Below are 25423 nucleotides of genomic sequence, written 5' to 3' on the forward strand. Positions count from 1 at the left end.
CAATGAGGCTCTGGCACATATTTGGCTTCAGATGTGCTGGTATGAGATCTCTGCGAGCTGGGCAGATTCCCCTAGACTCCAGTGTACTGAGAAGCACCTTGCAATTCATCCCTATCCTGCTGTAAGTCCTTACCATACAGAAAAGCAGGATAGGGATGGTGTGAATTATCCACCACACACCCTCAATCTAACAGACCATTATGTGAGCTGAGGCAAACATGCTTTAAAAGAAATCACAGCCTGCATTTCCTGGTTCTACAGATTAGCTAATAGAAGAGAAAATTCATTGTTATTTCTTTTCGTGTTGAAATGAAATAAACTCAACACGTTTCTAATTTCATGAATGTGTCTTTTAAGTGCCCCTTCAGGGTTTGCTCCAGTTCTTATTACAACAGTGGTTTCTAGAGATCATACCTAAAATAAAATAAAAGATAAATACCTCCTGAGAGAGGCAACAGCCACAGGACCCGTTCTGGGAGGGACAGGAGGGGGAGGAGAACCCATTACCATCTCAGGAAGCTGAGAAAATCTATAAGCCTGTAACAGAGAAAAACAAGTATTTTCTGAAACACCAGCTGATCTCAGTCAAAGTAAAAACCAAAAGAAAGTCAGGAATTAAGTACCTGCTCCGTGTGCCATTCAACAGGAAGCTAAGTTTCTGGGGCACCAACAGTAATTGCATTTATTTGAGAATTTACAGTGCTTTGGTGATTTTAGAATGTGGAAGAAAACCTGCCCAACCGAGTTCAGAGACAAGATGAAGTCTAATTAAAATAAAATGCATTAAACCCTCTCTCTGTGACATTTGTATCCTGCTGACAAAGCAGACCTGTTATGATTATGTGAGACTCAACAGATGCTTTGGACCACAGGAAAAGACCTCAGTATCTTCACTTCCTCCAGGAAGAAAGTACTTTAAGATTCAGAAAGCATCCTCAGAACAGCAGGTAGTGAGGTGAAGCCGCCTGTGAGCAATTCATATTTCAACCTCTTCCTTTCAGCCCCCAAGAGATGAAAATTCTTCGCAAAAACCCCAAGTTTGTAACTTTCTAACACAGCAACAAAGGCCTCAAACAGTTGTGAAAAGCCAGACTGATGCAGAGGAACACAGGAACAACCCACCAAGTCACAAAATTAAGCAACTTGCCCAGAGTAATTCTGAGTTTCATCACTAATACATAAGGAGTGAGTAATCATGGGCATGAAACCCAGGGCACTCCAGAAATTACAAGGTGGACAAAATTTCCCTTCTAAATTCCTTGTAATGCTACAGATTAGAGGCCACAGCTTTGCTAAATATACTTCAAGACAGAGGAATGATACCTCATGAGTGTTTCATTGACACTTTTCACAGTAGGGGTGAGGCTTTTGTTTTCTTTGCTTCTTGTTTGTTGTTTGTTTTAGGGGGGGTTGCTGCTTGTTTTATTGTTTGTTTGTGATTTTTTTTAAATTATCTTTTCTTGACAATGCTTCAAATGAAAGCACAGGATTAATGATAAAATAAGAGCAATAAGAAATAACAAATTTTGGGAAGGCTGTCCACTATCAAGACATAGGCATTTTGACAAGAAAATGGTGGAACTTTGGTCTTCTAAACAAGAGGTATCTGGCTCATCCCCAGCAAAGCTCCCTCTACACACAGCAGGGAAAGTTAAAAACACATTCCCATGGGATGAGTCACACTCTATCTCCTGCCTGTAGAAAAAGCCTACAGGATTTATATGATTAATTCAGACTTTAACACCTACATTTAGGTTTGAATTTGGCAATTTAAATCCCACACTACGTATCAGAAAGCATCATCTTTCAGTGATCATCTTTTAAAATTACACATTGAGACCATATTCCAATACCTTCATTCTCAAATACCTGCAAAACTGGGTTAACAAAGAGGAAAGGTAATTTATCAAACACTGACTTTTGATGTCAGTGTCCCCAAGGGAAAAGCAATACAGGCCAAGCATCTTTCTCCCTCCTCTCACTGCCACCCCTTCTAAAGCAGGGTAGAACCCTCAAAGGCATGTCTATGAAAATCATTTTTTTCTTTCATGCCACCTACAAAGTCTCCCAGTATTTACTTTCCCCACACTGCCATGATATTTAAAGAATTTCTACATTTAGGTAGGGAAAACGAAAACTGAAAAGGCACTGGTACATTTCTTAGCCAGGGGTTGGAAATAATGTTATTTAACGAAAGAACTGTAAAGAAAAAACAAATGTTATTTGCATCAAAGAAAACCTCAATCATATTTCTCTTAATAGTGCTGGATGTGAACTGGTCTGCAATGCCTCTTCTGCATCTCAAACGCTGGCAGCGCTCTCTGACTGAGCTGAACTCTTCCTTCTGGCTCCACAAGCCTTTCATCCCACATCTTGCTCTTAGCATGCATTTGTACCAAGTATGAAATCCTTTTTATTCCCCCTATTTTAAAGGAACAGCACCATGAGATAATATTTTGGAGCAGAAAGTGACTCCAAGATACTGTTTAGCAAGGTAGGCAGAGACTCAGAGGTAGATCTGGGTTTTCCCTTGTATTGGTGGATGTGCTTTGGAATATGGACATCAAAGGAGGTATTTTAAGGGATCACAGTTCACAAACATGCTGTGACTTGCACTGAAAGTTTTATGAAAAAAAGTAAAAGAGAAAATCGAAGCATTTATTTTGCTGCTTACACAGGAGATGAACAATTTTGAGTGAGTGGCAATATTTTGCTAATGGCTGGGCAGAGAGAATCCTGTTAGAGTGAAAAATCCTGTAAAAAGATCTGCTACACTATGCTAAGGAACAGCCAGTCCACATGCTGAGCTTCCACACACACCAACATGGTTACCGGAGAGAACTCCAGTAAAATTTCTAGAATTTCTCCAGTGGGTTGGGGTATTAGTGTTTTCCTGCATGCAGCACATGAATGGAAAAGCAATGTTCAGAAGTTAAATTCAATTAAATGAAAATATTTTTACCACCTTCAACTCCCAGATTTGACTTGGGTAAAATTATTCAATATTGCCTTCTAATTACAGGAATATCCATCTCCTTACACCTCACCGTGGGAATTAAAAGGGCAGTGTCTTTGTTTACTCATTGAATGATTTAACTATTAAATTACAGTCCAGGAATAGCACAAACTTATTGATTTGGTTTTGCTTTAATAGCTGTCCTGTTTTATATTTAGCAGCTGTTATAGGAAATGGATGAATTTTGGTAAAATACCTCACTTTACATCTATTAAATGAAGAGAACCTCTGAGGATGTGGATACATTATCAGTCACTCAGCCTGCAAGTCCTGGTCATCAGTGGCTGGTTATGGTGCTACATCTCACCTTGGGACCCAGAGCTCTGTAACTCACTCCTCTCTCCAGAGCACTGAAGAGGAGAGATGGGAACTGGTCCAGCTTTGCAGTAAAGAGGGTTTTTTTCCCCCTGGTCTTAGCTCTCTGCCTGACTCAGCTGGGCAAATGTCCAAAGCAGCAACATGACCTGCCAAGGCAGAAGGCTGGCAGTCAGGCTTGTGTCACATACCCAACACCGCAACTCCATCCTCCAGCCACAGCATCCCAGCTGGATACCAAGGACTCAGCCAAGCGTTACTCAGCACGTTTTTGCAGGCTCCAGAACAACACTAAGGGTTTGCATTTCATTGGCTTTTCTCTACCAAGAGAAGGCATGAACCCCATAAGACAGGTCACCCACTGGGCAGTCCAGTATCCAGGCATTTCCTCACAAGAGCTACAGATAATGTAGGTATTAACATTAGCATGTAAAAAAACAAACAAAACACACAGAAGGCCTCAAAAGGGAAAAGAAAAAAGAAGATGCATGCACATTCTGGAGAGATACACAACTGCTTGATGGGGGGGACTAGCCAAGAAGTTGACTGCCAAGAAACCAAAGATCCATAACTTGGAGGACACCTGAAGAAACACAGACCTGAGGAGGGGTTCTGGACCACTGAAAGCAGATGGCACAAATACTTAGGGCCAACACAGAGATGGAGATTTGCATGAATAATTTTGCTTTTGCCTCAATCTATTTAACATTTGTGCTTGACAAAGAGCATATCTGTGCTAGAAATCTTATGCAGCACTTGTATCACTCATAATGTGCCTTGGCATTAGGGTTTTATAAAACCTAAAGATGCATTTGAGTTACTAGAAAGTTTGTGGGATCTTGTAAAAAGTTTAGTCTGATGTAGCTGGACTGTGAAGAGCCAGATCTCTGAAGGGGGTGATGCACTGATGATCTTTATACTTGTATCTAAAGACCCAACAGTAAAGCCAATTTGTTCTATCTGAGCAGGCCAAATGCTCTTGAATCCATATTTTGAATTTTAACAGCATTATTAATGTTGAATTTTAATTGCTGCTAAGAACTGAACCTGGACACCTTCTCTGCCTGTTCAACCCACTCCCACACACACCCCACCAGAGCATCTCCCCCAGAGCTGCTGAGGAGACGCATCCCAGGCAGGCAAATAGCTGCTAAGGTGCTGAGATGTAATTCCTCTGTGTTTTTCCTACCCACAGGTCACTTCCTTCACACATCTCAGATTGTATTTTCAAATACAATCCTCCAACCACATCTGAGAACAAAATTTTGTGGTGAAAGAACATGAAACTGATACGCAGAAAACGATGAACTACCAGCTCTTATCTGAAGTCCAGCAGCCTGTGCCTATCCTAATCTGTGGTGATCTTCAGGGAATTTAGCACTATCTTCAGAATGCCAGAAAGATAAACAAATGTTTAAGGTCCCAAATATGCACAGGATTTAGGAAAGTAATGTCTTAGAAAGAAAAGAGTGAATCATTCACCAAAAAAAGTACGACTATTACATTTCTTAAAGACCTCTCACCATAAAATATTTTTAATTTCCTTTTAGAAAGATTCTTTGAAGTGTCAGACTAATTTGACTCCCCATTAGCTGTCTCTTGAGGTTTTAATCGAATTCTAACCATAAAATATGATTATATGCTGTATGAAGTTCATTGGACCAATTTCAAAACGCCAGAAATAACTTTTAGCACAGTTTAAATAGCACCAGCCTGAACCTTTGCAGGCAGTGCCACTGGCTTTCAAGTATGTTAAGCACAGTTCAGAAGCAGTATCCCTTAATGTGTTTTTTATTGTCATGGAAGGAAGTCATCATAATGGTTACTTTGAACTGAGGACATTTTTCTGCATTATCCTCTTATTCTAGCCAGAGTAAAGGACTCATTTTGAAATGCAATCTTTGGAAAAAAAACCCCACAACATTTCTGACAAAAAGCACATGCCTTTAAATAGACAACTTTTCAGACTGATATTGTTATATGGGCTATTTCTCTTCTGTACTCCATTACCTCTGGTTTAGATTTGTATCTGACATATAAGAAAATATGTTGCTGAGTTTCACAATACCACGTGTGAGAACTCAGGGGTAGTTTCACAAGCCATGAGCATGCACAGTTCTACTGTGACTGCTGTCTAGACACCTATAAAATTCCATTAACGATTTCCACCCACAGATTTAAGTTCTTAATTCATTTATTACTTCAGTGAGGCAGGGACACGTTAGCTGCAATTTGAGGCTAGGAAATTAAGGATAAAGAGTGACTAGCTGCAATTTGAGCCTAGAAAATGAAGGATAAAGAGTCATTTTTAAGGTCAACCAAGAAACCCATGGAATTAAATCTTCCCTAGAGTCCCAAGCCAATAGCTATAACTGCAAGGCTGTCAATAACAGCCCACATTTCAGGTCACTCCATTACACTTGCTTCACACTCCTGCAATGATGCTCTTCAGTGATGGACCTCTCTGCAAAAGTGTTGGTTTCATACCCAGCTGCTGACATAGCTGTTCTGTGAAACCCCACTGTTTCCTAATATGTATTCAGTGAATAGAAAGCGATACACAAACGAGTTTTTGATCTGTTGAACAGCCTAGAGCTCAGTGCAGCTTATTCTTTCAAGCACAGTTTAGTCAAGCCAACCTTACTGCTAAAATAAATACTGAGTCTTTAAGGTGTATTTGTGTGACTTACCCATTCCTCATCTGTGAGAGACGTGTCTGGGTAAGCGTGTACACATAACTATTTACTGTATAATTATTTACTGTGAGCACAGCTTTACATCTGGTTTTAAGCAGGTAAATGGGACTACTTAGAAAGAAACGTGTCTCAGAGTGGAAATACCTTTATGATATTACTAAAGAGAAGCTTCACTTACTGGTCTTGGCAAGCTGTACTGATACATGTCTGGTCTGTACGTGGGTACCCACTGTACCCCCGCTCTAGGCCGGGTCATGGTGCCCGGCGCGCTGGTCACCACCTCCGAGTAGGGCAGGTGTGGAGCCGAGCCGTACGAGTCCTGCCTGCTCGGGGCTCCGTGGCCTGCAGAGGCCAGGCTGAAAGCCTCTTCCAAGAGCATGTGCATCTGCTGGCGAACCTCGTCAATGGAGGGCTGAGAACTTAAAGTCGAGGTCTCCGAGTGGCCTTTGGCCTGCCGGGACCTGCTGTAATTCCGAGGCTCGTTGACACGGTCAACATTTGTTTCTTCTATAATTTCAGGCTCAGTCTGTTGGGGGGAATAAAACATGTATATGTAGAAAGCTTTACAAGACAGTATTTGTGCTGCTTCACAAAACATTCTCAAACACAGATGTAACACAGACAAAGTCAGGAACTGTGACAATGCAGACGCATGACAGATATGGAAAGGAGTGGTATGATGCATAGGATTATAATAGCTTTTTAGAGCCTACATTGTTTGCTGGGAAAACAAGCAGAGACACTCAGTAGCAGATTAAATTGTCAATGACTCACTTAAGAACAATTAGAATTAATGTTTGAATTCTTTTCTTAGTTATAGTGTCAATGGGAGCATAACTGTGCCAGGAAGAGTATGGTTCCCTAAATAGCACCATCACTAGGAAGGACCCCTTACAAAGGGACTGCTTATTACAGCTACAGAGACTGACATTTCTTTGTTCAGTCTGTCAGATTTCAGAAAAATTAAAGTTCAGAAGTTTTTCTGAACTTTCTAACCCAGTGAGGACCCCTAACAATGACACCACAAACTAGGTCCTGTCCCTTGCAGAGAACACCATGACCCAGCTCAGTCATCTTACCCAGCCACCAAACAGGAATTACACAGATATTTATGCAAAGTTAATGTGGGAACAGTGAATGAAGCACGTACTCTAATGAGCAGACAGGACTTGGGCAGCTTAACTTGAAGGGTTACTCCTGGGGTAATTCACAAACATAAACCTCCTGGATATTTTTGCCTGTAACTCCATCACAGGAAAAAATCTTCATATTGCAAAAACTTGACAGTGAAATACCACATTCCATTTATATTTTGTAAGATTAGTTTTACAGCCCACAGATTTAAAACATATTTTTTAAACAAGCAACCTAAACCAGCAACTGATTCCTTACAGATCTTTAAATATCTGTAAAATGCATTTAAGAGGCTAGGATAACTGGAATGAACAATAGGATATGTACTGTCTTCTATTTATAGCATGAGGTTAGAACTGTGCTAGTGTTTAAAACAGCCACAAATAAAAGAATACAACAGGATGTTCTTACTAAAAATTCCAGCCCTCTCCTGATCATTTGAGTGTTCTGTAACTCCTGGTGTGGTATATGGTTTTTTTTTCCATCTAATTATGCTTTTCTACACCTGAATAGACAAGCAACTGTGCCCCCGACCTTTTGCAAGCTATATCACAATCATCACACATATTTCTCACTTTTCAGAGCAAAATATCAAACTGATTTTCTTCTTCTGTTATCAGCCACTCAGACGAGAATTACATTGTTAGTCAAAAACTGATAATAAATTTAACAAAAAGATTAATATGTTTTCTCTAAGTATAGCTATATTATGAAATGAAATTAAAATACAACACAAAAAATTAGTAAGAGAACACAATCATTTGTATATTAGAATTCAACCACAGTTTCTACAGTTACATTCACAGAGTATATTATCCAAATTCAAAACCACAAACCCAGCTTTGGGCTTCCTAAGTGATATGTATGTCAGACTATGGGAGGGACAACGTAACTGCACAAAATAAACAAAAAAACTATGTAGGAAATTTTTAACTAAATTCTTTCCCAAAATTTTCTTCCTGCATTTTAAATCCATTGTTGTTTGAGTTGTTACAGTCAATAAAAATGAGGTACATTTTAGAAGCCTGACTATAAAATGCAATGGTAGTTTGTATAAGTGCAGCCAAAAGAGCCTCTTGAAATTGTACTGTCCCAGCTGGATGGTTAATAACCACAGTTCCTCTGTTTCTCCATGCCTGTAAAAATGTCAGTGAGTGGAATCCCCCAAGAGGCCTGTTAATACACAATGATGAAATAAATCAGGTTTTCTACAAGCCCTTGGTGAAGCCATTAGACCTCTACAGAATGTCTAAAATACATCATATGAATAAAAGATGCATATTAGCAGTCAACATAAGTCAGCTTTGATTTATCAACAAAAAAGTTGACATGACAATTTTGGAGGAGACTGATGATCATTCCTTTTCCTGAAGTTTCAGAATTTATTCCAATTCATCCTACCACTTTCTGATGTATCCCATTTGAAATACATAAGTATCATAAATAGATGCCACTACAGTCATTATTGCAACCATTACAAAAATCCAGATATTGTTCATATGCAGTTACTGTATAATAGAAGGAACTAGATTTACATGAAGAAGGAAAACAAAACCCTGTACTCAGAGACAGACTTCATATACTCCTTGCATAATTTTGCTGCTGCAACTATATCAGTAACATTCCTTATGTGAACATCAATCCATGAGCTTCTTGAGGCATTGCATTAATTTAGCCATATCAACAAAATTATGCCAGTGAATTCTTTTGTATACTGATCTCTTAGATACATATAAGGCAATTTTCTTCCTTTTACACCAAAAGCAGCCTAAATATTTTCTGCTCTGGGATAAAGCTCATTAGCAGTCTAGAGGTTCCAGAGTCTCTCACTGTGGCATTTGCTCTACTCACAGTTGACTGTGAACATGCTGAAAATAATAAACATGTTAATAAAAATCTCCTTAATCTAGTTCCTATCTGAAGGTAATGATAGCAAATCCAGTTGAGATTCTTTAAAATTGAAAGACAGATATGGTTCAATAATTCATTTATAAAAGACACTATAAAGGCAAATAATATACTAAAAACATCAAACAGCAGAATTTACATGCCAAAAATAATACAAAAAGCTACATATTCCATATGGACATATATAGAATATTATATCTTTATGCTCATATCCTTAACAGTTTTCAGTTCTGAGAAACAGAACTATGATTCAGAGAAATAGCACAAAAATAATTATAAAGAATGAAGTATTTTTAGAAAAGTATGAATGAAGTATTTTAGAAAACCATAATAGAAATAGTAGAAATTGAAGGGCATCCTTAAGGTTGTGCATACTAGTAATTCTTAAGGAGTTTTCTTAATCTCTTCTCTTAAAAAAAAAAAATCATTGTTGAGAAGATAAACCTCTATATACATATGGCTGTACAGCTTAAAAAAAAAGATCAATTTCTTAATCTGGAAAAGAAAATCTCATAACATGACAATATGAGTTACTTGATTAATAAATTTAATTTGGAGCTGTTTAAAAAATGCAAATATCACTATTCCTCAGCAGGACTTGCTGCTAAATAATGTACTGGGAGGAAGATGGGAGGAGTCAGACAAGACTGGAACCTTTAAAAGGACAAACTGGATGCCCAAAAATGGTACCAGGTGTTACTACATTCAAACCAGCCCTTTCTCGAAGCCTTTCTCACCCATTTTCAGAGGTCAGATTTACAGGGTGTTTATTTCCACCACTGGTGAGATCCATAGGAATTCCATGCACAGATTTAGCTGTAAGTGCCCTCCGTGGGTATCCTGGAGACCAAGCCTGTCAGACGCTCGGCAGAGCTCTGAGGAACCTCAGACAGGAGCGAGGGAAACCAGCCCACGCTGCAGGGTGAGGCTTGGCAACTGAATCTCATATCCTGTCCCATTTTCCCTGTGGCATTTCCCTGCTTTCAGGCAGGAAGCACATTCCCAGATAGAGGAGGTGCACTGCAGTGAGTCTGCAGCGCATTGGGCAGGAGGATTTTATGTAACTTATCAGTTCAACAGACTGTACCAGGGCCAGGTCGCCCAACTGCAGCATTAAAACAAAGGCAAAAGCAAATTTTTCTGTGATGAGCACAGTTCTCAGAGTTTGCAATTACTTTCAGGACACTTAAGAATCTGTGCAAGCTCTTTAATCTGCCTTCAAGGTGTTTAACACATTTTCTCTTAAATACATTTTATTTATAGAATACACAACATACTGAAATAGATTCTTAAAGTCTGATGCCAGGCCTGCTCCCAGAATGTTATCAACAGTGATCTCAGGAAAATATCTCTAGTGAAAAATTAGCTTTTTTTAGCGAAACATTCGTATTCTGATTCCTTATAAAGCAGTGAACCAGTCACCCCATTTACATGGCCCAACATGACTCCTGCAGTCTGATGGGAAGTGTCCAAATGCAGCAAATCATTTAAGAAATCTGACAACTACGACATGCCCTGAAGAATTCTGTGAAAGATTTAAACCTCCCTGAACTTATCCCCTGACCTTGGCACTTTACTTCACCTTGCCAAAAACACATTCCCGACAGCCGAGGGCATTGACAATGAAGCCCCACATAAAATGTTTGTCATCTACAGAGTTTAGAGGATGAACAACCACAAGTGAACTTCCTTGGTTTCCAGAATGGTTTAGATTTTCTCTAGGGACTGATCTTCAGGGCTGGCTGAACTACAGCAGCTTGTACACGTGAGGAAGGATTCAAAAATTCTCCATTACCTCAGTGTGGGGCTACTCTGCCCTCGATCTGAGTGCACACAATGTCAGCTTGCACTCAGGGTATGCTCAGACTGCACAAGGCAACTCCTCTGCCCTGTGCTGGCTGGGTGAGCTCCTTGGACCATAAAGCAGCATCTCCTCCGGCTGGGTTTGACATTTACCTACACAAAACTGTCCCAGTTCTGAGGTAGCAAGAGGACAACACCTGTTCCTAGGGGATTTCCACAAAACACTGACATCAGAACTTGGGTGAAATTCCCAGAAGTTGGTTGTTCATTCTTCTGAATCAAGAAAGCAGCTTCAGGCTGTTCTACAGAACAGGGGATTTTAATTGCAATGAAAAAAGCTCAGTCATGTAAGTGGCTGCACACTTAACTATCTGAACTCAAAATTCAGTATTTTGGCAAATAATTAGTTTCAGGGCAGATAATCTGTTTGCATTTCAGACTGTAAAATGCTATACAGTGATAAAGCGTATGAAAGGGTCTCTGCTTTGAACATCCTGAGCTTTTTTCAGGTTGTGCACATAAAGTTCTGTACCACTAAATATCCTGTGACAATCTGGCTTGTGGCTTATCAGGAGTTTCCTGGGGTTAGGAGCAAGTTAAGACTTTGCAGAGCAAATTTCACTGTGTACATCCAATAAACTTACATCATATCCACTGTTACGGATTCCACGTCTAGGCCTTTCTCGAGTCACAAGAAGATCCATCTCAGTTTCTCCTGGGCTGGGACTGTTCAGAGACTGTCTGCTTCTGTACACAGAGTTCTTCAGTGGTTGCCTAGAAAGCATAGAATGAGAAAAGATTAAATAAAAAGAAACAAAACCATGACAGGCAGCAGTTTTTAATACTTACCTTTATTCTAAAATGATGAGGTTCATAAAAATGCCACTTAATTATAGGATATTTTCTATATATACAAAGTGCTAGAAATCAGGAATGTTATTAAGATATGATTACATTTTTTTAGTGCCAAGAAAATAAAGTTATGTAAAAGACATGGACATCGTATGTGGGAGCTTATCAGATGAAATATATTCCAGGAAGATAACAGGTCCCTTTTAACCTCAGCTGATACGATTCAAATTCATTAAAAAAATCATAAAATAACAGGACCTCCCACAGACACAGATGGGGAGCAGAGATTTGGTTGCTGATCCAGAGCAATGAGGGAGAAGTGGAATAATGCTCCACCGAAACAAACATCCAGCAAAGTGAACAGGAAGGGAAACAGCAGTGGGAGGAAACTGCTTGCAAGATGCTGTTTTTAAATAGTCAGTTTGGTAACTGGCCACAACTTGCTCAGGGAGCTGTGCTCCCTGGGATTCAGTTGCTTCCAGCACAGCTCTGAGCAGCTCTGGGGCAAAGTGCTGCTCATCCCCAGGCACTGAGCCTTCACCACTGTGTGCTCAGGAGCAAGGGGAAGCAAATATAATAGAAAGGCAGCATGTAACTGAGTACCCAAAATACCCTGTAATCTTTCCAACACAACCATTTCTGCCCTTGTTACTGGTTATTCAGAAATAAATATAGCATCCCTCTGTGAAACACAAAACATATCTGTACATATCGGCAGGAGTGTTTGCCAAATGGTGATACAGGAATTTTATGCTCCACCAAGTCGTACCTTTTAAGAAGGCTGCTTCTAAACCAGAAGAGTTCAGACAGAAGTTGTTCTTTTCATACTATATCTGGCCATCAGTCATTTTCTTTGCATAGCCCAGAGGAGCACTGGTGCTGTCATAGATCAGTAACAGACCAAACAACAGCCTGCCAGCTTCATTAATTACACTGTTGTTAGAGCCCGATATAAAGTTATCCTTGCCCAGCCCTGCCATTTTTCTGCTCTGTGCAATTGCTCCATTCAGAACACCAAAAGTAGATCAGGTCACCAACGTGTCTCTGTGTTGCTTACACAGGGGACCTGGCATGCTCCTAGTGAAGACAAGCCCCACTGTTGTGTCTGGATTCACACTTTCAGTCACTCCAGGGTTTAACATCTCAAGAGTCATCAATGGAAGGAACAGACAAGACGGTCCAAATGAATTCACTGATAAATAATTCTTCAGATATTCCAGATTTGGTTAACAGCACTTTTTGCCTTGACAGACTAGAGGAGCAAAAACTGGTTTGCAGAAATCCTGAAAGTAGGACATTTACATGATCAGACAGGATAAAAGGTAGGGGGGAAAAATACCAATTTCACACTTTGGATTAAACAAATTACTCAGGTATGTACTTAGTTTTAAGGCAAGTTTCAAAGTCTCTGTGTGACCTTTGATCACAAATCACCACACTCAAGTTTGAAAGTCCCAAATGCACTGCCAAAGCAGAAGACAAACAGAGCTTTTGAAATAAGTTTCCCCTATAGAAATAATATTGAATAAATTCAAGTTCCTTATCTTGCTTCTTCCCATATAACCTTCCTCTGACTATATTGTCAATATGACCAGGGTGAACTAGGTTATGTAAAGGCTAATTTTCCTACATTAAAGGTCCCTAAAGTTTCATGGTTTACAATAGGTCCATAAATACTTAGTGAAGGCAGTTGTGATATATTTTCTAAGGGATTCAAATACACAGCTCTGTAATACACACAGATTCTTGACCTGATTACAAAGAAAATCCAAGAATAGAGCGTATCATCAGTAGGCTCTTAAAAATTACCTTGAGATTGCCAATTACCTCATTTAAGGGAGTTTTACTAATGAGAAAGGAGGTATGAACGGTAACAACTGGCGTTCAAATGGGTTAGCAAGTGCCTCCTGGGAACACAACTGCAATGTTTTAAAACATGAGCTTCATGCTAAGACCACAAAGCTGTTTGTTCTAAAAAAAAAAATCAAATCATTTCGCAGCAATATTTTGTAAATCACTTTTAAATACAATTTTAAATTAATCCAAAATGCAAAGGTAATCTTGAGTAATCAACTGCATCTCTATTTTCCGATATATTTGGAAATGCTGTAATCATGTGATATACAGGAATGTATACAAAAAAGAGTGGAATAAACATTTTCCCTAAAAACTCTGAAATCTTTGACTTACTTTTTAGTGGTACTATTTTTTTAAAATGCAATTTTTCAGATTTTAGTTGCTGCAGCTAATGATAAAAACAATAATTCAAAGCAGAAAAAGTTAGAAATGCTTTTTTTTCAATCGTATGTTTACCTAGATTGCTTTTAAAGCAATTTTATTAATTCATTTATCAATAGATCCCACATTACCTTGTAGCAATGTGCCATTTTAGCCATCTTAATTTTGTTAGAAAAATAGGGACAAATAATTTTCATGTGTGCTGCAGAACATCGACTTCAGTTCCAGGTCTTAGTATGGTAATTTATCACAGACTTCAGAGTTGGTTTGTTTGTAAACATCTGCAACATCTGTGAAGTTCATTAGGTTTTCTGTGTCTTTACAAAAAGTGCAGCAGAAATGGTTCTCTCTTCCCATGTAGGGATATAGCCTCTACATTTAACAAGCAAATCCAGCATCCAGCCTTTCCTACACGCTGAAATCATTCCTCCCCAGCAGTACACCTGCCTTCAAGCAGTTTATATCATGCCTGTGGTCCCTATCCCAAATAGACTATGACATGTTTACACACACACAAGAAAACATGCAAGAAAAAAATGTATTCTGGGATCTTTCTGCACATTGGCACATGAACAAACAAACATCAGTATATTTAACAAAAAACAGATGGCCATTATTAAAGCTTCAGTGTAATGCTTGCAACATTTCCTATGTGACATGTGACACACATCCAAAGTAATGCCTCAATCTGTCACTGCATGCACAGCACAGTCACATTAATGTGTTGAGGAAACTTTCTGGCTACTTGCACTAAATGTATTCCTCAACAAATGTTCCTGGTGTTCCATCTGTACTTTCCAGACAGACAGTCCAGAGCAGGACTCCCCTGTAATGAGGGTTCAGTGTCTTTCCCTCTCAGCGTGCACAAAACTGGAAACCTACACAAGGAAATGATGCCCCAGTTCCTCCACACCAAGCACATAACATACAGGTGAGTCAGCATTTTTTTCTTCACTGACCAGTACAACCCTGCAAAACAGCCCATCAAGGGCAGTATCCCTCAGTCATTTAACTCTAGACCTATAGAAATTCATCTGAACAAAGATTTTGCCCGTATTGTGAGCCAACGCTGCTTTTGTAATTCCCATTACCCTGAGATTAGCTCAGTTGGTTAAAACTTGGTTGTAATAATGCCACGGTCCTGGGTTCAATCCCCTACGTAGGCCATTGACTTAAGAGTTGGACTTCATGATCCTTGTGGGTCCCTTCCAACTCAGAAGAGTCTGTGATTACAGTCTTTTCTATCTCCGTGCCCCAAGGGTAATCGCTGAAGTTGCACTGTGTGCAACATCTGTCACCACTGATACTTCAACTGCAGTCCATTTATGCTCATGGGAAAATTTTGGTCTGGACTTTCCAGGGGATGGGATGCAAGATTGCACCTCCAGGCATGAGGTCCATTTCCAGAGGAAATGTACTTCAGCATCCCTTTTTCTCTCATAGATCAACTGCTGCTTGCCCCTGATTACAGTAAGGACCAGAACCCTTCTGGTGCAATGGCAAACACTCTTATAACCCTTCACACCACCACCACACCTGAGGGAGAGGACTCTGTGCCATTCCTGGGGTAGGACTGGTGTGATCTCCTCTTTACAGTATGCCAGTTTGTGTTTCAGAGAACAACAGCAACAGAGCAGGTCCACCCACCCACTCCAGGAGGCTGAGGCAGAAGCAGCATGTGCACTCCCCCTTCATTTCTAAAAAGGGGAGATGAATACTACTGGTGTGCCATCCTCACGAGACAGTGTTCATCAAACATTAGTACTGTTATACAATATGCCAGCTTCACATCACAGATGAGTAAGTTATGAATTTCTCTGTTATAGGCACAGGAAGATCACCAATAACAGGTACACACACCCCCTTACAGGTACTATTCCTGCAAGACTTACTGAAATACATGGGCTGCATACTGGTTCTGGTATCTCAGGCCTACTGCAATAGCTGTATTTAGACAAAAAAAAAATGACAAAATAATAACACCACTCAACTTTGGAAAAGAACAAATTCAAATGCTAACTTCCTGCCTAAAATGCACTCTCAGGATTACCAGACACATTGCTACCACTTTTTCTGTTTACCTTTGAAAATTACTCAGAAGAATTTGCAATGGCCCTTTCCTTTACTTCTTTAATCTTTCAATTTGTTTGTTTTTAACCACATTGCAGTTTTAGCAGAGGACATGCTTACTGTGGGTTATCTGAATTTTCCTTACAAAGCAGGAGGGACCAGTGACCACACAACAAACCGCTGGCTCTTTAAGAGTGGCCCCTTTGACTCCCCAAACATCAACTTTCCTCCCAGATATATAAAAAATCTCACCTGTTCTTAGGCTCAGCAAATGGAGATGAGACATCTGCATCTGGATCCAAAATGTGGTCAAGTTCTTTCTGGTTTTTTTCATACATCCTTTTTCTGTCTGTCAGCCCCTTGCTGTTATCAACCTGTGGGAAATCATAGTACCCCTTCCTCTTGGCTTTCAAGCGCAGTTTATTGCGGTAATGTTCTATATCTGACTTCTGCTTCAAAGCCTTGTTCACCTAAAAGGCAAGAAGATGTTTAAAGGATGGTGGTGGGCTGGCTACTTCCAAATGATACTGTCAGAGTGTGTCTGATGCTGTGTGTGTCATCTTTCAGAGCGGGTTCCGTACCACACCGTGCCATCTGCGAGCAGTGAGGAACTGCAAGTGAACAGAGTCGATGCATTTTTATGGCTTGGCAGATGGTTAAATAATTTTAGCCTAAAACCCATGTACCATTACAACAGTGACTCAGATCCACCCACTGAAGAAAAACACTGATGATGTTAGCCAGTTGGTGTGACCCAACGCTGTGCTTGCTTCTGGGCAGCAGGGGCAGAACTCACAGATGAAAACTCTTCTGGGGTCCTGTAAATACAGAGACGTCACCTCTGACTGCACAAAACCTTAAATAAGTAATCACTGATGGCTGGGGAAGAACTCAAGTTAAATGTCATCAAATTTTCCTTTTTTTATATGCTTTCTTACAAATCTCTTATGGGCCCCTGTCAGAGGATCCTTAAAAAAAAAGCGTTCAGTCTGACCTGGTACAACTCACTTATGAGTGTTTGGTCTGACCTGGCACATGAACGCTCCTAAGTATTAGGAAAATTTCTCTCCTGCTTCAAATTGGCAATTACTTGGAAATCAGGAATTTATTTCGGCTTTCTGCCTCCAGCGTTAAATTCTACAGCCTTCTCAGAAGCAACAGGAAGTGTAAGTACAAGGCAGCTCACAGCACCAGGAGTGTCATCCTGGTACCTTACAGAAAATAGATGCTGAAATCTAAATAAGCCTTTCTCTGAGTTTGGAAGCTATGTGGCATATCAGGACTCAAAATACAAGTGCAAAATGGAGCACAACAGACTGCTGTAATCCAGGCCCACATGGGAAGCCTAATGACATCGTGCCTTACTGTGTCTCTGGCAGCAGCCTTCCCTGTTGCTTTTAAACAGCATCAGGGAGATTCTGGCAGATCCTTAAATGACTGTTGCCGTCAGAGTTTGCAAACAAGGCACCTCTCTGACTTGTTCCCATCACGTTTAACGACTATATAAAAGCCTCATTCTTTTGCAAATGGACCAGTATTGATTAAAAGTACATCAAAACATGAATATAAGTGTTGAAGTCAAAGCATGCTTTTTTGGCCAGCATCTGGATTGGACACTTGTGCCATCCCACTTTTTTTCCCAGGAAACAACTGCACCCTTTGTGCACAGGCTGGAGTGCAGACTGAGCAAGTCCATGGTCCCATTGCATCCCTTCTCACTCTGAATGAGATGTACTGCTTAGTATGGAAGGTCAGCCTGGTACGCAGATATCTATACACATGCTCAGCCACAGAATTCATGCAGACAGAGATCTGACTCTGCTTTCTTCATTATTCATTTTTTAAATCAATATGCTAGGAGAGAAAGACATCAGGAAGGCAGGAATATAGAAGATTGCCTCTTCCAAGGTTGCAGGCATTCACAGGTGCACATGAAAGAGCACATCTTAAATTCTCAGATCTGTGAGCCCACAATGCTAATGGAACTTTATTTAGCATCAATCAGGGTGAAAAGCTCCTACCTGTCCTCAGCTCTAACAGGCTTAAGATTGTTCCACTGGTGGCTGTAGCCAAGGAAACAGCTGGAGCCATTACCAGTTGTCCTTACCTCCCCATTAATGATGGCAGATTCCTGGCTCCTCTCTGATGCAGCGTGAACAGCAGGCAGGGCCACAGGTTTGATGGCGATGAGCTGCACTGAGCCAGAGGAGGTGTCGAAGGGGTCAACGGCAGATTTGGCGATGTTATCAAAGAGAATGCCTCCCTCCTCTTCATCACTCACGGGCACTGAAGCACATCAAACTTATTCAGCATAAAGACAAAGGTATCTGTGCTGCAGTTCAAGGTGAAATTCAGCAAGTACATGATTTAGATTAATGATGTGCTCGCCGCACTCGAGGTGCAGACCTGGAAGACCTCTACACTGGAGAGAACATCCCATTAGATCACAGAAAACATTACGTATTCAAAGGATTATCTGTCACTTCCCTAAGAAGGTTGATTTCCAATCTGCACTAATAAGATGGAAAACAAGGAGAAGAATGAAACAGAAAATTGTATGAAAATTACAATGAAAGTAAAGTACATGTTTTCATACATTTCACATGGAAACACGCAAGTCTTCTCATGCCAGGCCATCAGCAGTTACACCTGATCTAATCCAAGAGTGCAGCTTCTTTTCTGTCTTATACTGTAAGAGTACACTCAAAATTTGCTAAAATAGGTAGTTTATTCTTCAAAAGTTATTACTGCTGAAAGTACCATCTATTAAAATGAAAGCATTACTGTTGTGTGTTAAAATGGGCTTAAGAAACTCATGGCATCCAATTTTCTGGTTTTTTGCTTTGCAAGGAAGTACCTCAGGTTTCTGTAAAGTTAAATGATTAACATTTCTTAGGAGGCAGAAAAAGGCTTCTGTAAATCTTTAAAATTAAATGGCATAGCAAAGCATGTTTAGTTTCAGGTTTCTATCTAAATGGATAATTCTTTCACATGCAATTTGGCCCTTTCTCCTCAAAATTTTATTTGTAAACGTGCATCACCTTGTCAGCTGTTGAATACGAAACCTCTTATCTTCATTTTGGAATTAAAGAATGACACTAAAACAAGAGCACAAATTCTATAAAGAGATCCTTGCAAACATTTTTGAATAATTAGGCTATTAGAGGGAAGAATGCTTATTCCATCTCCTAACTGACAGGAGCAGAGATCCTCTGCTAAAGAACAAAGTGGCCTGCTCTAAATTTATTTCCTCTGAAAATACACTCTGGTTTAATATTTAATCACTGCACAAATTACAATGGACTTGTATAAACTCAGCAGTTTAGACAGCCAATGATTTTGTAAGAAAATATTTGACAGCAGTAACATAAAATATGAACCCACTGAGTAAGCTCATTATCTTTCTGTCTGGGCTCAGTGTGGACTGGAGTTGGCATTACTCGAGCTTTTGTGTAATATATGGGTTAAATCACTGTCATTAAATATTGTCCCTCCAGCTCCACAGAACTGTCCAAATAGGATGGAGTCTTTAGTGGGTCCGAAATCCCCTTGTCCCTCCTGGGGCTGTTCAAACACTCTAAATCTGTGTGTTCAGCAGAGCAGGCGGATCACAAGCCTGGCTCAATGGAAGTACCTGCTGGACTGCCCCTGACCCCACAGCTCCAGGACACCACACCAGCAGAGCCAGCTAACCAAGAGAGCCAGGCCTGTCACAGACCACACACAAACAGGAGGCTGTTCACATCACAGTGAGTACAGAAGTGAAGCATGGACGCTCCTCCCTGGGGGAATTTTGAGCCAGTTCTCATGGAAGGCGTCAGATGCAGTTCTGGAGTTGGGTCTTGTGTGTAATTCACTGCTGAAACCTTCACACCACCCTAAACAAGGTACCTCTCTTGAGACATGACTATCTTCAAGAAAGAAAAAGTGGTTTTTACCAACAAAGATGGCCTCTCTTGATAATTACAGCTCAGGTGAGCCTGGAGTATCTGATCAGCAGCCCAACTGCCATGAAATTGTGGAATCCCTTCTCTTTGGCTGCCTGTCTTGGCATTTTCCTGAGCCAGGCATGCCCAAAATCCTTGGCTAAGCATCAACTTGGAAAACATGATTCTTTCCAAACATCCTCTGCACACCCTATTTAAGCAAAAAGCAGCAGGAAGCACAGCTGTGTTTCCCCCACAGTGTTTCAGAAGGGCTGCTCTTGCTGAGACCTCAGCAGTGATGCCCAGCTCCCAGAGAGCATGACCAGCTACAGGTACACTGTTGTCTCCTCAGTCCTTGTTTCAGGATCACAAACCAAGAGTTTTGCTCAATGAAACAGAACTTCTCTGGTTCAAAGACTCATTAAAGAAAAGAAGAATTAAGGGTAAAAAGAACCAGAAATCACAGATGACATCCACTTCTGATGTGGAACACTGACAGCAGAGCACCCTCAGTATCAACCCTCTCCTCATGAGCACATCTGCATCTACTGCAGTGCTGCTGGCATGGAAATGAAAGCCAAACGGGAGCAAAAGATGGAATTCTATTCCATTTAAGCTTAGCATTTGTTCATTAATTGGCATTTATAATATAAAAGCAGTTTTTAATCCCACTGCCCTTTTTTTTTTCATTGATAGGTAATAAAAAGCCTGTGATCTGCAGTTACTGGCACACTGTTACAGTTGGCAGTGACAGTGAACCACAGCAAGTATGGTGGGAATTTCATCATTTGTTCTTTTCTGAGAGAATTTACAGCAAGCATTTATAACATGATTGAACCACAGCAACCTCCCAACTTTGAAAAACAAACCAAAGGGATTTCAGAGAAAAGGGTAAGTCCTGGAGTGCTTGTTTCTGCTGGGTCAGTGCACCCATTCCAGAGCCTCAGCAGGGCAAGCAACTGGCCAGGATGGGAAACTCTAGAAAGCTGCCCAGATACTCTTTATAGTCACTTATAATCAACATCCTTGCTTATTATAGTTGGCCACACAGTTTTAAAGTGATGGTTTTATCTCTGTTTAAAAAACAGATCATTCCAGCATCCTTGTGGAGTTACTGCTTTACTCATGCTTGTATTGTCTGCACACGCACAGAGTGAGACTTGCAGGTTCAGAAAAGGGTAAAACCCAAGTTAATCACCTATTTAACAGCAATTTTCCATCTCTGAAACATCTCTTGCTAGATATCTCATGCCACATGATGCATTGAGATTGAATTACTCTTCCTAATCTTTCTGTGACTGAAGTACATGAAGATGTATCAGGAGCAATCATTTACTCAGGCCCAGTGCCAGTTGCAGGGAGGATCACCATGGCACTGGGTGCTTGAAGGGCAGGACCATCTCTGAAGCTTTATCTCAGACCACCTCAGCTCTGAGCACACATGATTTGCTCCGTGCATGCTGCCTCAGGGATGCCACCCTCCCATTTCCATGCAGCTCTGCGCTGTTTCCAGCTGGCAGTGCCAGCAGGTGGTGCTGCCCACTCGTGGCACTGGTTCCATGGAAAAGCAGCTGTGGAACTGCAGCTCTGAATGCTTAAAAAACATTTAGACAGATTAAGTATTCTATTTACTTTTTAATTCACAGTCAAACCCCCAAAAGCTATACTTCTGTCAGCCAAATTCTTCAATGAAGGCCACAGAAGATTTCTTCTCTCCTCTCTCTTTCCCTCTACCTTGTCTTTCATCCCCCTCTCTCCCAACAAAATATGTTGGGAGACAAAAAAAACAAAAAAGACTGAAATACTTGCCCATTAAAAAAAAAGTAAGGACATTTAAATTACCTCTGAATCAGGTAACTTTACAGCAAAAGACTTTTAACAATGTGTGATGTCCTGCTCAGAAACAACCATTTGGCAGATTTTGGAATCCTCAGGAAAAGAAAGGCATCAATGGAATAAAATGCATAAGGACAAAACCTGGGAAACACCTGCAAGCAGGTAGATATGCTCTGCCTTTCTGTAGGTCATTCAATGAAGTATTAAAAATTTTCAGATTTATTCTGCGTGAAGGGAAGGCAAACGTTGCAACCACACCTATAGAGTATACTTAGAGTTTGATGACAAAGAGCAAACTGTGCCTCAGATCTAAAAGCATAGGCCCTTAGAAAGAGGCCATGTATCAATATTTCAAACAGAAATCCTGACTCCTGCACACAATTTAATAATAGGGAAATGATTTTCATTTTAGAGAAAATCTCTCTATGAAAAAGAAATTATACATTTTCTACATCATCCAAGTCATTCCATTGGTCGGTTGATTATCTCCAGAAAGGTAGGAATAAGACCTCTTAGTGATAAAGAAATTTCTGAAGGAGTTTATAGGCCTATAAGTAAAATACAAGTTTCCTAACATTAATATCTGAACCTCTTCAGGACAGGAATACCTCTGTATAAGATACTACCTCCATATACACCCAATTGCAAGACAGTGCAATTCTAAGCCTTTCACAAGCAGCACAAGTATGATATTTTCAGAAGCAGACATCTTACAGACTAATGGAAGCAGCTCATGATTCCACCTGGAGAGTATTTTTTACACGTAAAATTCTGCTAAATTCTAGGTGATGTGCCTGAGGTGTCGCAGTCCTGGGTTTGCATGGGATCCTGAAGTAGGAGTCACCTGAGCAGGTCATTTGAGATCTCTAAACTGGTCTTTGTAGATTTTCTATAAAACTGTATACATGGGGTGTCTACTTATCTCTTAGCTGCTTGTTTCATTCAGTTTCTGTGAAGGTTTCCTGTTCTTATAAGCAGAAGCAAGGATATCTCTCTTTCTGTGGTTATATTTTCTACTCCAACTACATCTGCCTTGTCTCTTTAAATATCAAAGTCAATCAAAGAAAGACCACGTATTTCATAACATTTTCAGCAAATCCATCAGATCCTTTTCTTGGTTGGCACTTCAGTAATACCATCCTAGATACGTTCAATAACTAGAAAAAAATTATTTGACTGACAAGGATGATGCCAATACAAAGAAGATAGCACAGGCATAAGCCAATTCTTTGAGAAAGTGGAGCTCTAGGAGCTCTAAAAACCTTTTCAGAAATCATTTTATGTTTGCCCAATAAAACTGTACATTTGTCTTCCTCAGTGCTGACAGTGAAAAGTCATGACCATCCAGACTGTCCCTGGATCTGATGGTATGAACATCTACATGCTCTTCAGACTGTTGCTTGGATGAAAACTGCTGTCTGACTCCATCAGTGGCAGAATAAAAGCTCCCCCAGAGGGGAAGGCAGACGTGAATGAAGAAATACTTAATGGTGCAAGCACTTGCAGATCCCAGATCCTTCACTGGTCTGCTGCATCAGGCAACTTAGCAATGTTGTTTGAAGTATTTTCTTGTCATGAGAAAAGAGGTCAGAATGACTGGCTCAAAATTTAAAAAAAAAACCAAACAACTAAAAAAAGCAAGTTGGGTTAGCCATGCCGACTAAAAGCACCCAAGCAGAAAGTATTTTCCACCTATTCTATGCAAGTTCCACCAGGCCTGTGAACACAACACTTGGGTGGCCCTACTCACACTGCATGGACAACTTGGAGGTGCTATTTTCCTCCCACTCTGTCTCAGGGGAAAGAGGTAGAGGAGCACTGGAACCTTTTGCTTTGTAGGAGTGTGTAGAGGCTCAAAAGTTCACAGAACAGGTTACACTACTTGGCTGCCTCTTGCAAACTAAAACTAAGCAGAGAAAGCAGCAGGAAATGGTACTGCCTAAGTCTAAGGAAACAAAGGGTTCACTGTGACCAGCAGGGTGCCAGCAGGGTCAGAGTGCTCTCAATATTGAAAGCAAGTGTGTGTGTGTGTGTGTGGCTCGGCTTCGCGAACGAAGATTTGGGAAGGGCTGTCCCCACATGGCTGTGCCCTTCCAGCCTGCGCAGTGGATTTTTAGGTGAGGCTCAGCGTGCGCAGAACTGGCCCCACCGTTTAACCGTTTCAGTCCTGAGGTTCATCTGCCACGGCCGAGCGAGCTTGGACAGTGACAGTGAAGTCCTCGGGACTAGAACCTACAGCACCCGGCATTTCCCAGGAGGTCTCCCATCCAAGTACTAATCCGGGGCTGACCCTGCTTAGCTTCCGAGATCTGACGGGATCGGATGTCAGGGAGGCATTTAACTGCCACTGAAAGCAAGTAAACAGCAAAAAAAAAAAAAAAAAAAAAAAAGCAGTGAAAGAAATTGTAACTCTATGAGGGAATACTAGGTGAATTCTTTGGAGGGAAAAAAAAGGAATCAATGTGTAAAGCATCTGGAAGGCTCAAGGAGAATAATAACTAGTGCCAATACACAAGATTTCAGCTGAACAAATTGTCTGTGTTTATTCTTGGAGGTCTTTTACCCCTCTATGGTTAAACATCAGTAAATTAGTCCATGTGATGGAGTGAAGAGCTAGATAAAGATTCTCACTTAGTACCCTTTCTGGGGCAAATGAAGCTAATGCTTCAGGAAAAGGGAATAAATAGTGAAAAAACAGACTCCTTCTCTACACCATGAATTCTTCCCATAAGTGATTTCTTAGCCTTTCAGAGACACAGATATCCAAACAGGAACCATCTCATTTTAAATCTGCACATATGCTCCAAGGCAGTTGACAGGGCTCTTTCCTTACTGCAGAGAGAAAGGTGAGTATCTCTAGAGAACATCTGTCTCTGTTGGCCATGACCCTCTGGAGTCACTAGATTAGTTAGTTAGTTAGATTAGGAAACGAATTCTAAAACATCAAAAAATTGGCAGCCTATTCCACTCTGGTTTGATTTCAGCCCATCTAGCACAGAGAAGGCAGAGGAAGGTGCTGGATGTTTGCTGGGATACACCAGGTCCTCCAGCTAACTCTGTAGCAAAGCAAGCCACTACATCCCTGCCACTGCATTTCACTGCTGTTCTACATGTCCTTTTAATTTGAGTCACTACATGCAACTGCTCAGAAATTCAGAAAAACAGGCTCTGATGCTGAGCTGCCACATCAGACAGTGTGAAAACTAGTGGCCCACGCTTCTGTAGGAAAAAGGAGGCAGTGGATCATAGCTTGGCTGAGTTACACCCAACAATCCCTTTGATTTTAGCTAAGCTAATAACACAGCCAAGTTTTCCTCCTTTCTGCTTTGTTCCTGCAGACAGCTTCTGCCTGGACAAAGGAAATTATAGTCTTAGAGACTGGTATTTTAAAAAGGAGTGAGGCCTGTGACTGAATTACTTCTGAAAAGTTACACCTGGCAATGTCCAAATGCCAGGAAGATGAGAAGCTGGTCCAGCTGGAATCCCTAGAAGCAGGAAAGGAAGGCTTCTTAACACAAAGAAGTTTAACTCCTTGGATTGTTGCTTGTGCATCTCCAGCTCTGAGACATGTCCTTTTGTGATTATGAGGTTCAAGTAAAAATCTGAGCTCAACTACATGAGTTCTTAAC

The 25423-nt window shown here is 40.6% G+C and overlaps 1 protein-coding gene across 5 annotated transcripts in view; it reads right to left on the minus strand.

Moving 5' to 3' along the window:
* KIAA1549L (KIAA1549 like) overlaps positions 1-25423 on the minus strand; it is a 130500-nt gene that overhangs the window by 11887 nt on the left and 93190 nt on the right. For 4 of the 5 annotated variants that reach the window (XM_071559038.1, XM_071559035.1, XM_071559037.1 and 1 more), the window contains exons 14-18: positions 18140-18318; positions 16285-16502; positions 11517-11646; positions 6206-6553; positions 440-537 (exon numbers count right to left, since the gene is read on the minus strand). In XM_071559038.1, the coding sequence (XP_071415139.1) occupies positions 440-537; positions 6206-6553; positions 11517-11646; positions 16285-16502; positions 18140-18318 (973 nt within the window). The remainder of the gene's footprint in view (positions 1-439; positions 538-6205; positions 6554-11516; positions 11647-16284; positions 16503-18139; positions 18319-25423) is intronic. The other variant, XM_071559036.1, reaches the window with a different exon arrangement.

Source organism: Pithys albifrons, chromosome 6, assembly GCF_047495875.1.
Source record: "Pithys albifrons albifrons isolate INPA30051 chromosome 6, PitAlb_v1, whole genome shotgun sequence".
Lineage (NCBI taxonomy): Eukaryota > Metazoa > Chordata > Aves > Passeriformes > Thamnophilidae > Pithys > Pithys albifrons.